The sequence below is a fragment of the Lissotriton vulgaris genome, chromosome 11, assembly GCF_964263255.1.
Source record: "Lissotriton vulgaris chromosome 11, aLisVul1.2, whole genome shotgun sequence".
NCBI classification, from domain to species: domain Eukaryota; kingdom Metazoa; phylum Chordata; class Amphibia; order Caudata; family Salamandridae; genus Lissotriton; species Lissotriton vulgaris.
Window position 1 is genome coordinate 822,966,306 of NC_141699.1, and position 16,301 is coordinate 822,982,606.

Below are 16,301 nucleotides of genomic sequence, written 5' to 3' on the forward strand. Positions count from 1 at the left end.
GGGGTTATGACCCCTTTTCAGCCCTCTTGAGGTGCACAAGGCACTCAATTCTCGAAAGCTGTGTTTTTCATAGCTGGATGGTGCCTTTGGAGGGTCACCCACAGGTAGAGAACTGAGTGGTTCACCTGCTCCAGCCATGACTAGTGAGGTGAAGGTGTGTGCACCTACCTACACTATGTGTATACCTACTGAACCACTCCAGGAGTTGTAGTCAGGGTGTGCTAAACCCTTTGGTCTACAACCACTAAGTTCAGTAGAACTTAAGTATTTAAAGCTTTGTTTATATGTACCTAAGGTACTTAATGTGAACTTTCAAATGATATTGTCAAAGAATACAATTGGTAAAACAACAGCAAGCTCAAATCCCAACCGCTGCACACCAATGTGAGAAGTTGGCCTGGTATATGATGATCACTAATTCTAGTGAGCACCTTGTACCAGTCCAAACGACCCTTATGGTGATTGGTTGTAAGTCAACCTTATAGACCAGCTATCCTAGGGGTAGCATGGACAAAAGCAGTCTTAGGCCAAACTCAAGAGGGCATGTGAAGCCAGCTGTTTTACCATATGCAATCCTTTTAATATCAAATGAAAGAACACCACACAAGTTATATATTATAAAATATATGTATTTATTACTAGAATAATCCCCTATACTCTTTATGAGCACAGAAGCCCAAGCGTTAAACAAAGAACTTCATACAGCATACAAAAGTTGCACAAATATGGATAGGCCCTGGTGGCCACTCAAACCATATACTAAAATAGTGGTATAAGAACCCCGTCACGAACAATGGTAAGGCCTAGGGCCTTGAGAATCGCTGGGGCTACGCTGGACTAACAAAGGTTAGGACATAGGAGGCCCACAGGATGCGGGTGCAGTGTCTATAGGCAACCGTGTTTATCATACAAGTCAATGGTGCGTAAAAATGAGAAAGTTATAGGTTTAGGAGTCTTCCGACTGGACTAGAACTTAGCCAATTAACACTAGGACACTAGAGGTGTAAACCACTACAGGAGCACCGGAGTACTCTCGTTACCTCACCCACAGGAAGCGGGTGCATAGGTGTCAAAGTGCGTCGGTTTTCGTCGTGGAGTTCTATGGAGCCTGGAGGTGAAGATGCTGCAGGCGACCAGGAGAGAAGAGTCCGGTTGGATCCAAGGGTGGATCGAAGATGTATAGTACCTGAAAGCAGAGGTGAGAGAGTCTAGGTCACTAGCCAGTGACCAGCGTGAAACCAGGAAGGAACCAGGCGATGTCACGTTGCGATCAGGTGATGTTGTGAAGTTTGTCTCCACTGCCATGTGGATATGGAAGGATCGAGGACAACCAGGAGGTAGTCACAAGCTATCCCACAAAGGCTCTCGCTTTCGGGGGTGTCGGTTCTCGAATCGGAGTCAACAGGCCTTGGCAAATGCAACCCATAAAGGAATAAAAGATGGCTTCTGGATCGGACCAGCAAGGTCTGATTGGCTGCTCCTTTTCAGGGGAGCAAGGGCCAGTCTAGAGCAAACAGACCAGCAGTGTAAATTTGAAGGATCATCGTCACAGAGGCCTCTAGCCAACGGGCAAGTGACCGGACAACGCGTCAAGCAGGAAAAGGCAAAAGGGCCCCACGCAGCACTCGGTGAGTGTGGAGAGATGATATTTGGTGCAAAAGCTGCTCGGGGCTGGGGCTTCTCAATCCCTAATGCACAGCTTCGAAGGTGCCTCGGGAGCTGCACGGGAAGCACTTTGCTGGCTTTCCAAGATGGCCGGTCCCACGTCTCTCGTCACACATCCACGGGTCTCAGCTTTGCTGGGACTGTTGATCGGGTTGTTGGAAGTCTGGAAGTCTGGTTCTTGTTGGTCTGTGTTGTTCGAGCTCCGGCAAGAGCAACAACAAAGAAAAATTTGAGCACTGATGGTGCCTGCTTGCACAGGGTGGCCACTCCTTGACCACAAGGGAGATTATTCAGTCTTCTACGTTGAGTAGGATGTCGAAGGGTCCAGAGTTTTGTTTCAAAGTTTCAGTCAGGATGATCTACTGCTTCATGGCACAGCTCCTACCTTTATTCCAAATCAAGGGGCTGGATCTCCTGCTAGGTCCCTCCTATGGGTGGGACCCAGAAAGGGGGTGGTTACATCCCTTTCCCTATGTCCAGTTTTGCGCCAGAGCTGGGGCTGGAGTGGCCCAGCACCGGTTTGAACTGGGCTTTGCCTGGGACACCTTGTGCGCCCCAGGCAGTGTCTAGTTTCATTCAGCCCTCCCTGCCCTAATCGACTATCTCCTGTCTGGGGTGCTGTAACACCTCCCTGTGACAGGAAACCTTTTGTCCAGGCCTCCCCTGCCGTAGTTTCGGTCAGCAGTAGGAGGCCAGACTTGTGTCTGTGGCAGCAGCATCCATTTTGTGATGCTGAGGCTCTGGTTAGATTTAACCGCGTTTAAGGAAAGTAACATGTCTTCTCCCTATAGAAGGGTGGAATGCTACCCCCGTCGCCAGGACTGGCGAGGGGGTAGTATTCCAAAGCGTATGACACCTTACACGACATGTTTTGATAAAGCCAAACCATAGTTAGCATTCAACCGCGAGGTTCTTAATGCACTTAAGAGTATATGGTATGGCAATATCCCAGAACAGCTATAAGGACTTGGTTCCGAAAGCTGCAGGCAGGCTCAGCTCATGCTAGAGCACCACCTCACATAAAACCAAGCACTCTGCCTCAAGGATTGTTAAGGCCTGCCATAGGAGTGACTTATAGGTGTATATGTGTCCAAATATAAGGTCAGATATAGGTATACTATATCTAAGTAAGGGGTGATTACACCACCTTGCCCCAGCTGAGTGATCAGCCAGTTGTGTCAATTTGGATGGCCAGCCAGGGGTGGCAAAGGATATGCTGCAGCCCCTGGTAGGCCTTGGATGCACCTATGCCCTGGGTAACTATAGTACATACGACAGGGGCTCATAAGGTGACCCAATATCAATTGGAGATGTACCTAAGGTACATGGAGTCCATTTTACAGAGAGAGCAGATAGCCTGGGACCCTGATTAGCAGGATCCCAGACCAACTAAGTCGAAAACCAGCTAAACACTAGGCAAAAAAATCTGGGGTAACCATAGTTAGGTATCCACCTTCCTGCATTTTAGGAGAGCTTTGAAGACTTGGCTATTGTCAATCAACTGATAAGTGTAGGTAAATGTGTGCAATTTCAGTGCTGCACCAGGATACCTGCAAGGTACCAATAGTGATCTAAACCCTCCCCAAAAAATATAAATGACAATCGGATATAAGGGAGAAAAGTAACAGACCATCAATACCACTGTATAGGCTTTTTCATCACTTACAGTGGCCTGGAAAGCTCCTTTTCCATGAACAGATTTAATAAGAAACCCTTTCCTATTGGTCACATATGGATAGAGTTTTCTTGACAAGAACCCACTTTTCATCTGGTGCATAAAGTGTTATAGATGTAACATAGATTTAATTGCAAGATAGTGCAAAGCAGACCGGGTGTCCACTGCTTGCAATAAACTGTCCTCTGGACATTTTCTTTATCACAAAGAGCCACACAACATGAATATTGGCTTCTTCATTGTAATATTATTACTCTATAGAGATGCCGCTCCCAGAATTACAATGCACGAAAGAGGCGCACAGATATTCCTTTATTGCATCGTAGAATGACGTGAAAACCAAAGCCTTTAAACAACATTCAATCCTGCATTTTCATTCTGGTGCTGGCCAAAGCTGTATTCCACATCAGTAATTCCACACAGGACTCTCATTAGATTCAAGAAGGACTAGCACTCAAGTTTATCATCTAGGCCCTTCATGCATTTCAAACAGATGGACAGATTAGGAAATCCTGACTTGGTGTGGGGGGTACATTGTTGTCAACAATTTAAAGCAGAAACTAGTTTTCCTTTAGCCTAAGTTTCGAACGTGAAAAACTAATGTCAATACACCCTTGGTTCGCAAGTATAATGATTCAGCAATTATATTAATACTTTGTGTACTATACAAGCCAGTCTTCTCTGCTGTTTAGCGAAGTTAATGAACACGCAATGGAGCATCAGTGGTTGAAACTTTCCCAAATACAAAACAGCTTTATAATTGGTTTCCAAATCAACTAATAAGCAAGGTATGTTGGGAGATTTGGCTTCCCCTCTGCGCTTTTAGCTGCATAGAGTAATGGACGTTTACAATTTGGAGTCTGTAACTAATTTGGGACAAAAATCGATTTCTCTCAAATGTAAAAACACATAGAAATGAGTGATTACAAGCCACTCTGACGTTTTATGATACGACTGCCGAAAGGAAAACATCAGTAAAGTATGAGAAAAGTAAACAGAGGCGTTGGCAGCTTTGTTTGTCGTGGTCTAAAGTTCAATGGTGTTCAAGATAATAATTGTGGGCCTATCTTTAAACGTCGTTGGCTGTATTTACTATCAAATACATTAATATGTTTTTGGCCTTATGGTTATGCTGAGTCTTGGTGTAGGCTTGGTGCCCAGGCAGCATTACACATGTTTTTGTTTCATTTTCACATCGTGTAGATTTTTAAGTATGTTTAAGTTACTCCTTCAGATTTTAATTCTGGCCTGTAAACTCGTGGTTAAATTGTGTGCTATAGAACGTAGGTGCAGTGGCAGCTCATCCTCTATGGCGGAGGAGCATCTCCCCACTGCTTTTAAGCAGTGCAAATAAAGGAAACATAAAATTATATTAACTTTGAGGTATTATCATTTTATGTTTCCGTGCTGTGTTGCTGGCGGGCAGGTAGGGCTGCTCTACTCTCGGAGCAAGGCAGGGGAGGAGTGGTTTGCCCACTCCTAAGTGCACATGACTGTTTGGCCGGCCCTCTGGGACCGACCAAACTGTTTTTCACCCTTTCCCTGTTCTCCTCGCAGGTTGCATCACTGCCTGCGTGGAGAACATGCCCAGGCCCCCATTCCCTGACTGAGCGTCGAACTTCGATCTTCAAACCAAAAACAATGCTGCAATGTAGCGTTGTGATTGGTCAGGGGAGTCTGGCTGTGCTTCCTTGTTCCTGGAGTCGGACGGATGAGAGGAGGAGCAGAGACGACAAGGTAAGTGTTTATTTTGTAAACTTTTATTTACATTGTGCCCGCCCACCGCTGCGCCCCTGCCCCAGCACCCGTGAACAGTGCCACAAACACTGCGTAGGTGGTGGTGATTTTGTGTAATTCTGTTTATGTTGTACATGCAACCTTTTCATCTGGAGTAGTAAATTGCTACGCTACTTGTTGTTAGTTTCTAATTCATGTTGTGGAAAACCCATAGTTAGTACAATACAATATGTAAAGAGTGTGCTTTGGGTCATCGCCATGTTCATGACTGGATGACTTTCTTGTCTTTCACAGTTCTCTGCCGTCTTATTCTTGGGCTTTCCTTGCAATACTCATATTGGTCTTGGCAGTGGAACATAGCTGCTTTTCATTGCATCTGATTGGATGAGTTGGATCCTACCTCGCCTGATTTGGAGGGACTATTTTTTATTTCAGTTTTAGAAATCCATGGAAGAGCATCTGTTTCCTCTGAGAGCTTACTCCAAAGTGTGCAATTTGTATTAAAAACTCTGACACGAGTGAAGGTGGTAATTTGCGGTATGAGGCCCTTTGGTCAACGCCTTGGATTCTCTAATTTTCTATCATACATTTTAGAGTGGTTCTTTCTGGGTAATACATATGTCTCAGCAACAAAAAATAGTTCATATATGTTTGTTGCAGTTAGGTTATTCAGCCTTGACCTTAGTGCAGTCTCTCTTACCCATCCTAACTCATTAAACACATTTAAAAAGAGCGACATTTTTTAGTAATCCAGTTTAATTCTATAAAAGACACTGAGACATTAAATACTGCTTTTTATCATATGTAAAAACGGAAACAAAACAAGTTGCACAGTTGTACATTATGCATTTCTGAATGCTGAACTTCAACATTATAACTTTAAATGCTTGAATTAACATTATTGTATTGTCAAAGAAGTGCTTAATTGTAAAAGAAATTGGCTGCCGGGGGGCAGGTATTTTACAAGAGTCCACTGCAGCTAGCATAACCTACATGTTACTTTAAACAGCAGGTTTAATTCAGTTTTCTATTTTTTTTTAATGTGTAATAATTTTAAATAGTTAAATGCTTGATTAATGTACGCACGCAGCACCACCATGGGGTTGATTCTGAAAAATACGTGCAAATGTTTACAAATAAGCGCCAGTGCGAATAAACACCAGCACAATTTTAAGTGTCAGACAGTGTTATTAAGTCCTTTTTAGTAGGTAACTATATTTTATTGGAGAGCAAAACTATCTTTTAATGCTATTTTATTTACAGGTGAAATATGATTGGTAGTAATAGTGTCAACACACTAATCGAATGAGCTTCCTTTTAGTTAAATTTAGAAAAATCATTGATCAACTTTTATAGGGAACATAAGTCATTAATGCCAGTGATTTTTATGTGTGCCTAACGTAGGGGACCTTGGTGATTTCATGTTTCCTGGATTTGTAGTATCAGAGGGACCTGTAGTTTCTGACAGAACATTTCTGTCTGCTGAACATGGGCACCTACCTTGCGGCTATTGATACACTGTCTATTTACTGCAGCCATTGAAGCTAAAACCTCATAGTCAAAATGGGGTGCACCAGAATCGCTTACCTTTCCCAAATGAAAATTTCTTCAAGAATTGGGGAGTTGTGATCTTTGGTTGCATATCGAATGCTACCTGGCCTCCTGGTAAAAAAGGAAACAGAATATCCAAACATCTGTAGATTAAACGGGTTTAAAAACGCCATATGACAATTTTTAAACTGACTGTGTGTGTCACTGAAATTGATTGTGTCAATTAAAAGTAATAGACATGTTGCTCACAGTTCTTAAATATTAACATGTTAACACATCAAACTCAAACATCACTGTCACATTTATGAGTTCTTTAACATAATTTGCTATGGCAGATATCTGAGTATGTGGGGAAAAAAGCAAAGTAAGTAAAACGTTTGATTTGCCTGGTAAAAAATGACCCCAGTTCCTCCTCTTCTTCTTCCACAACAGTTCATAGTTTCGACTCAGGAAGCACTGGTTTTACACACTTCTCTGCCAACACCACCATTTTGTGGGGTTTTATTAGTTCCACTGTGAGGAAGTTCTTGTGCAAGATCATTTTTCTCTCCCGTTTCTCTTACCAAGTGAGCAGACATCCTTCCAACTTTGTAGGTCAAATCATATGTGACAATAAGTAAGCCCACAGGTCAGCAGCATGACTTTAACTATCTCTATGCGGGGCATTGAGTAGATCATGCAGCCCTGCCTTGCAGCAACTCACACCACAAGTGCGGCATGTGTCCACACCTGCACGGAAACCAACCAAAATTACATTTTAGGAGTCACATGTTAAATTTTCAAAGGTTGCCCAATCTCTTTGGGGTTCTACTGCTAACCCTATGTAGGTCAAAGAGATGTGGGGCCAATGATACACTACTGTGGTAGGATTACCACCAGGGAACTAGCTCCATAACTTGGCTTAACAACAGTGAGGGTAGTTTGGTCGTGGGAATATTCCCAATAGTGAAAAACAAAGAGAAATTGATGAGGGAAATAGAGAGTATCTTGTGGGCTTGTTTTCATACATTCAGAGAGCAATAACATTTTTGATAATCAGAGGTGTACTCCACTGTCACAAAAGTACTGGAACTTCACCTTACACTTGTCTGTCTTTTCAGAGATTCCACATCTTTGAAAGTGCCTACAGAGAGCTTAACTATGGAATTGCTTCCCAATATCCATCACTGCCAGACCATCATGACCCGTATAATTTGAAGGAGGAAAAACATTCTTTTATTACATATATTTTAATTTTTTATGACATATTAACTACAAAGACTATAGAAAGTTTGTCCACGTAATCGGAAAAAAAACATGGACACTCGCAGTACCACTATAATTTTTGTGATATTATCAAGAATTAATAAGATCGTAAAAGTTTAACATCCAACAGGAAGCCGCAGAAAATATAAGTCTTCGGCTCTTGAAGAACTTAAAGGGGAGCAGAATTATAGGTGAAATCTTATCAGCATCCCAGAAATAATACAAAATTAAAACAATGTATGCTACGAGATCTTCATACTTGTCCAGGTAAACTTGCGGTCATGTCTTCTCCTACTTTATATATGAGGGGCTTTTAATATATTCACTCTGACGTAGACTAAAAAAAGGCTGTTAATTTAATGGTCAATTGTTATTATTTTTCTTGCTTCAATTGAATTCTGCCACCTGAGGATATTCTGTGAATAACAGATGAAGGTTATCGCCAAGATCTCAAGAACACAATGCTGGCCAATAATATGCTGTCCTGGTGTGTACATCAAACTAGACACCCTCTCATGATAGAAACAGGTACATTTTAAGTTGTGACAACAGACTAATTGTACCAAATGAAATTTGTTCTATAGTGAAATCCCATGTTTAGTTTAGTGAGATGTATTGGTTGGTTAAATCCATTAATTGGATATTAAAATAATATTAAATACTTTAATACAACATAACAAAAACATGAAAGAGTGATGAGGCATAGCTTCACCTACTCGCTATCTTGAGCAGATTCGAAAGTAGTTATATTAACATTATGTTAAATTTGTTAAGAACTAAACAAGCTTTGATTTACATTCACATTCAGATTTGCGTTTATGGTTATTCAAAAGAAAACACAATTATTTGTGTATGCTGTACCTACTGATATAAAAATTCATGTGCTTCTATGGTTTGTCATACATTTTGGATGGAGGAAACATGAATTTAGCAATTCATGCAAGCATGCCCAAAGAGAATGAAAAATTATAATGTGATTCTATTTTCAATGTAAATTAGCGGCTGAAATTATCAATACAAGTAGCACTTACTAAGCCAATCATACGCGCAAAACTTGAACCATCCATGCCATGAGGGGAACGGCTGTCTTATACCCAGGGCACACCACCTCACCTTGCTCTCTCTTTGGCCATAGCTGTGAGGGAAACAGCAGGTCAATCTTCAGCCACACTGCCGTGAGGGGAAACGCCAGGCTAAAAAACTTCATCTCCCAGGGTGCAGTGCGCTGCGCCAGCGGAGGGCTTCATCAGAGGGCGCCAGAGGCCCTTAAAGCCAGCAAGGCCCTCCTGCAGCGCGGGACACGCAAAACTTGAACCATCCACGCCGTGAGGGTAACGGTCGTCTTATACCCTCTTCACATCACCTCACTTTGCTCTCTCTTTCGCCATCGCTGTGAGGGGAACGGCAGGTCAACCTTCAGCCACACTGCCGTGAGGGGAAAGGCCAGGCTAAAAAACGTCATCTCCCAGGGGGCAGTGCACTGCGCCAGCGGAGGGCTCCATCAGAGGGCGCCACAGGCCCTTAAAGCCAGCAAGGCCCTCCCGCAGCGCGGGATGGCACACGGGCGGGCCCATCCGCGCCTGTCAGAGCCTGTAAGAGGCTGGGCTGGGCCACCCCTCTGACGTGCATGAATGGGTAAGTGCAAACACCTGGGCAATCAAGATCAGCGGGGATTCAAAGCTAAAATCCCTAGAGAGGGGCGTGGCCAGCCAGCCAACATGGTGGACATGATCTGCTAGAGCTCCGTCCTTAGACCCCTAGGTGTCCTGTAATTTCCCCTGCCGAGTTGTTTTCTGTGCCCACGCTGAGAGGAGTAGGTGTGGGGGCGCAGTGGGGAGCCCGTGGAGCCCAGCAGATCTTAGTTAGAAGCTGCGGCGGCGGAGACTGCAGGTGGACTGAGGCAGCGTGGCCTGCGGCGGAGAGAGGCGTGAAAGCTATCCTGGAGCCTGGTGACCGTTGAAAAGGCTGGAGCGCTGCTGTGAGGAGTCAGATGTTGTTTTGGGTCCGGGTGCTGAGCAGGGGCCCCCCCGGAGGATCTGAGACCCAGCGCTGCTGGGAGGCGAGAGTGGGAGTACGGCCCGGAACTGTTGGCGGGCAGTCGGCTGCGGCTGAGAGGCCCGTATGAGGCCTGTGCCCGCGGCCTGGTGAACAGCGGCAACCGGTGAGACGGAAGGCCAGAGTGCGAGACAGCGCTGGCGGAGGGCCTCTGGGGCCTGAGGCCTGAGGCCTGTGAAGACCCGCAGACTCGCCGGCCACGGCACGGCCGGCCTGTGGTGGCGACGCGACTGCCGCTCCGGGAGCAGCTGCAAGACATGACCCCCATACGGTGAGGAGCGGGGCCCGGGGTGGACAGGGGAAGCCCCTCGGAGGCGCCGCCACACAGAGGAGGGTGTCACCCTGCGGCGCCGGAGCGGTAGCAGCAGAGTCCAGAGGTCTTGATGGTGGGCCGGAAACCGGGGTGCCGAGGCCTGAAGCGTACGCAGCGTTGGGCAGCAGAGGTGGATTGGAGGTCGCACTGCCCCTGTATAGGCCAATTGGAGAGAAGCCTGGGCCTGGGACCCAGAGCCTGACCCACCTCGCATTGGAGTGGTGCCCTGAGAGTGTAGCTGAAACTGGGGGCTGCCCTAGCGGAGATTGTGGGGAGCACCTGACCAGGCGGCTGAGGCGATTTGAGGTGTCTGCCCCCACAGCCTGTTCACGGCCCGGAGGCCTCCTGGCTATCACGGCAGGGAGACATTGTACTGTGTAGGGTGCGGCGGCAGTGGGGACGGCCCGTCACTGGCGGCACCTGCGAACGGGCCAAGTAGCCACAGTTTGGAGACACTGAGACGTGACTCTCTGGCACGGGTTGCGTATTTAAGGCCTGGCACACTGGGACCTGGGCGCCATTTTAGTGTCTGCGCCATTTTAGCTGCTGTTGTAGCTTGAGCGATCCACCTCTAGTGCACTATCTGCGCCACGCACAGAGAAGGCACCAGGCGCTTGGGACTGTGCTGGACGAGTCGGATCCACCCTCTGCGACGCTGAGGGCCCTGCTGTCTGGGGGATTGGGGGAAAGCAGGTGCAGTCTACTGAGGAGGAGGCGTCGGCAAGGAGGCCCCTGGAGAAGGCGAAGGTGGTGCACTCTCCCCGAAATACGCGGTGAAGTCGGACTATCGTCTGGGGCACTCTCAGAATCGACGTCGACTATCCATTGGCACGATCTTGCTGGTGTTGGCGCCCGGTACGGATAGGCAGTTCCTCCTGTTGCTGCTGGCGCCGCCGCCGGACTGGTGAAGCAACTTCTCCTCTAGTTCTCGAGAGGGGGCCTGGTACTGGACGGCTGGTGGCTGTTAACAAGTGTGGATGCCTTCTGCGCAGCAGCTGGTGATGGGCAGACTCAGGGATAAATCCCAGCATAAGCAGCAGGCGGCTGATGGGCTGGAATCCTCACACGGACAACAGAGCGATAGCATGGGACCGGCGGCGGCCCTCGCAGCTAAGATGGACTCTGTGCTGGCAGCAGTGGAGCGCATTTGCACTACACTGGAGCAAACTAAAGTGTCCCTGGAGCCCCGAATCGATAAGGTCACGTCTGACTTTACTCTTCTTCACGCTGACCATCGCAAGTTGTCGGAGTCAGTTACTGCGCAGAGTCAGTCGCTCCAGGAATTGCAACCCGTGGTGCAAAACCATGCTTCAGTGCTCCAAGACATCATAGACAGGGTTCATATGCTGGAAGATCGCATCGAGGATGCGGAAGGACGCTACCGGCGCAACAATGTTCGGGTGGTCGGGCTTCCGGAGGGCGAAGAAGAGAAAGACCCGGAGCGGTATGCTGAGAACTGGTTGCAGGAACTCCTACCTCCTGGGATGTTGTCCCAGCACTTTGTGGTAGAAAGAGCGCACAGGGTGCCGGCGCAGAAGCCCCGACCCGGAGCCCGGCCTCGCCCGTTCCTCTTCAAGCTACTTAACTATCGGGACCGGGACCGCGTGATCTCGAAGGAGGGTGCCCGCTTCTTTGATGCCCCATCGGACGTCTGGGACTGGCTGGAGGAGACGGGACAGTGGAAGGGTGCACGGCCAGCGGGTCCGGAGGAGGGTGAGTGGCAGGTGCAGCAATCAAGGAGGCGCAGAAGAAGAGGGGCCCCCGCGCCACAGGCCTTGGCCCAGTTGCACCCACTCCAGAGAAAATGCAACTAGAAAGACAGGAATCACTTGAAGCGGTTGCGACCCTGAGAGCGGTGAATGGTGTTGCCCAATTGGACTCCCAGCTACACAGTTAACCGGACATAAGTGGTTTGTCATCCCCATCCACGGTGCTTTCTGAAGATATGAGTATGCCAGTCATGACACCCCAAACAGCTGACCACCTCATGTGACTGAGTAGTAAACTGTGGTGGGCGCACAGGGGTCCCTGTCTCTGACTATGTTATTACTTGCGGTATCCTTCTAGAAATATTGATGTGCGCGCTGCTGTAATGTGTTTTCTGCCAAGTGCGATTGCGCTGCTATGGAATTATGTACAGCTAACCGCATGTGGGTGTACCGGACAGCCTGCAGCTGGAAGGCGCTAAGCATTCACTACACTCATGGGCTCCCCTGCTGGTGTCCCGTACCGGCCCGGTGTGTTTGCTTGTCCTAGATTCCCAAGCACCTCTTGTACACCCGAGAGGTCTGAGATAGGGGTGGAACATTCTCCTTTAAATGCTACAGTCAGACAGATTATCAGCTCAAATTGGCGCCTATTAAATATAGAACCAACGCAACCAAAACTCCCCAAACCAATGTTTGCGCATCGACGCAACAAAAATCTTAAAGACCTAATAGTGAGGTCACGCTTTAGTGGTACTAATAAGACTGTTCCGTTTATACAAAAATCATTAAATGGAGAGAATGCCATTAAAGGAACCTCTAGATGTGGCGCTTGCCAATCATGTGATGGCATTATACCAGGTCAAACGTTCACATTTAATAAAGTGCAAATACAAGCTAAAGAACTATGGACATGTAATACAACCAACATTGTCTATTTGCTACTATGTCCATGTAATTTAGGATATGTTGGAGAAACTGCAAGGACTATGAAACTCCGCCTAACGCAGCATAGATCTGCAATTAAAACAAAAAAACTGATAGCGCCATTGGCAGCCCATTTTGCAGAGTTTAACCACTCTCCATCTCAGATCCGTTGGCGTATCCTTGAAAAGATCCATATAGCCAATAACAACGGTGGAGAGAAAATCAGGAAAAAAGAGAGGTTTATTGGATCTTTACTCTAAATACATTTACCCATGGCCTAAATAATGATCTACCATGGGCAAATGCAATAATATGAAAATAAGAACTGGCCCTACACTTTCTTGTATCTAGAGTAAGAATTAAATAAGTTAAATAAAAAATAATTTAAGTCATAACTTAACCCCTCATACAAATCACTGTATAATAAGAGCCACATTGTAGATAAATGCCATACTATGAAAATTAAAAAAAAAAAAATTTAAATTTGAAGTAAGGACTATTTCAGTATTAGTTAGCCCACCATATAATGAGATCCCCCTATATAAATTGTATAAGAGCCTACCCTAGGGACCAACTTAGTGGATGTCTGATAAAACCAGCGTAGTATAATATAGCTGATTACACACTAAAACCTTTTTTTATGTAAAGAAAAGTAACACCCCATATAACTTCAATGCTAAATACTTTCCTGTAAGTAGCAAACAACGTATCCTCATGCAATCACATTATTAACTGTAAGGTAGAAATACTAAACATTTGTGTACCGGTTTAATGTGACGCGCAACGAGAGAGAACTATATCGCCTGAAAGTACATGGTAGAGTCAGGTGAACCAATCAGCTGATTGCATATATAAACCAATCAGAAGACGCCTATCAATCTTTGTGCCAAACTACCAGAACCGTCGAAACGCCGCCTCAGGAGGTCCCCTCTCTAACACTAGACAAAGGTAAATACTCTTGCTGTTGCGGAATAATTAACTGCAAGCGTACTCTAATCTATACGGGCAAACCACGATAATACGTGAATGTTGTCCATCTTATCGTTTCAGCTGTGCGCACAATATTTCTTAAAAGAGCGTGAAACGAGCTAGCGGGAAAAACGAAACAAAAATCAAACGCGTAGAGTATCGGGTTCCCTCGTCTGTTCAAACAACAGTATCACAGGTAAAAGCATTAACTGCTACTTTGTTGCTGCTACGGTCGTCTAAGCTTTAAACGCGCTGTAGCATAAACGGGCGAATTGTGATAATGCGTGTACGTTTTCCGTTTCAGCTGTGCTCGCATCATATCTAAATAGAGCGCGAAACGAACGACAGTCAATAACAAATATCAAACGCGAGCAGCTCACAGTCCCCGCGCTGTGCATACAGCATTACTACAGGTAAAAACATTAACTGTTACGTTTAAAATATGAGGAACCTCTTCCAGTTTAAACAATGGTGATATTTAAACTTGGTCTTAAAATATGTGACATGGTAACTAATGTGAACTGCACACAATCTGATGAGTGTTTCAGACCATATATGCTGAATACAACGCTAGGAATAATGTGTGCTGCGCTTACCGGATTATAAAATCAAGGACACCCTTATAATAGTACAATCTTTCTTATCATGGAGAAAAAACAACCAGTAGTAAAAATGGCCTTTTTCCACAGATGATGTACCTCCTATGTGGACTGAATAATATTAAATATGGCACCTATGGGCAATAAATTCTGAAGATATATTATCCTAACGCGGTAAGCAAACATCTTAATGTCTTGTAAGATATACGTAGATAAATAGCTAACAGGGAATCAAAATGTCCTTTCAAGTTAAGACACTAACCAGTATTAAAACGCTCGTAGTATAAACCTGGAATGTCAACAAGTAGACAATTTGAATACATGAATAGCTATGAATGTTTTTCACATTACAGATTTTATCACCTTTGAAACCCAAACCCACACCTCTATCTACGGCAACTCTATGCAACATTGAGCACTGTCTTGTTTAGGCCGTAGAAGCTTATCCTGATTCTATCCTAATAATAGGTAAGCATATTTAAAATATGAGGTATGAATGGATAGGAAGCAGAGTCCATACCGGGAATAAGACCTTTTATAATGGGTTAGCATGCAAAATAGCAACTTAGGTCATAGATGTAAATATTTAGGACAACTGATAAGATAATTATGGAATAATTCATTAGGATGAATTTCTTAGGATGCTTATGAGTTAACACGTGCCACATCGGTCTTTTTGAGCTACTATCTTTGCTACTATCTTCCTTACAAACCAGGTCTCTTATCCTGGGTATGTAACCTTTGGGAATGTAATCTGTAGGTATGTAATTCCTACTTGACTTCTATTTTTCTTATAATTTGTTAATAGTATGATACTTAGTGGCACAATACAAGTTCTCACTGAAATAAATTAGATTTAATTTGTATCTGTTATCAATGTATATCAATGTATAAATGAATTATATGTTCTCATTTTCCTATGGTAATACACTTGAAATCTGCTATCGATGTACAATATGAATAACAAGTGCTCGTATTCCATCTCATATGGTAAATAGTATATGGCAACCAAAATGGAAGAGAGAAACTAGTAACATATTTAAGTGGTATTATCAAATGTTTTGTTTGAAAACCAAAATCTAACACATGAATTAATAGTTATAAGACTAACTGTTTTGTACATAGAAATACAATATTGTAAAATCTTTTATAAATATCGATTTACAGCACGATGGTACAGTCCTGAAGAAGGCACGTTAAAGTGTCGAAACGCGTAGACAGGAGACAGTAAAACCATCCAATAGTTTTTTATATCTATGAATTGTTTGATATTTTGTAATCATGCATATGTTATAATGCAAAATATTTTTTATATCTTATGTGTATAATTATGTCAATTTTATCAATCACAATGCAATTATAATAAGTATTAAATTTGAATTCAATAATATGTACAAACAGTAGTGGATTATTTTTTCCATATGGGGCTTAAGCCAGTGTTTATGTGTTAGCTGGTTTTTAAGCTAGTTTCGCACTGGGAGGTACATGATCTATGGCGCGCGCAGCACCCCACAGACAGAGTATACTCCTACTACTCTTCAGTCCACGATCTGCATGTCCGGTTAGATCGGATAGTCGGCACCCAGTCACTGCTCCCACTCCTTGCCAAATCAGAGTATCTGGGGAGAACACATTCTGATAACCCCCTATGTTTCCAGATTAGTTGGGAGGCGGATCGCCCACCTCTGCCTACGTGGAGGCTACAGCCTGCTGCGCTTGAGGATGCTGAGTTCCGCTCATCGCTGGGCACGGACATCCTAGCCTACTTTGAGGCCAACGGAGGGACGGCGAGCAACGCCATGGTGGAGTGGGATGCACACAAAGCAGCCATTCGGGGGCACTGTATGGGGACCACGTGG

General features: G+C 44.9%; 1 protein-coding gene across 1 annotated transcript in view; it reads right to left on the reverse strand.

Moving 5' to 3' along the window:
• The window catches only part of LOC147683539 (kyphoscoliosis peptidase-like), a 462,798-nt gene that overhangs the window by 179,758 nt on the left and 266,739 nt on the right, over positions 1-16,301 (reverse strand). Inside the window, exon 7 of the mRNA XM_086943931.1 lies at positions 6,665-6,739. Coding sequence (XP_086800057.1) covers positions 6,665-6,739 — 75 coding nt within the window. The remainder of the gene's footprint in view (positions 1-6,664; positions 6,740-16,301) is intronic.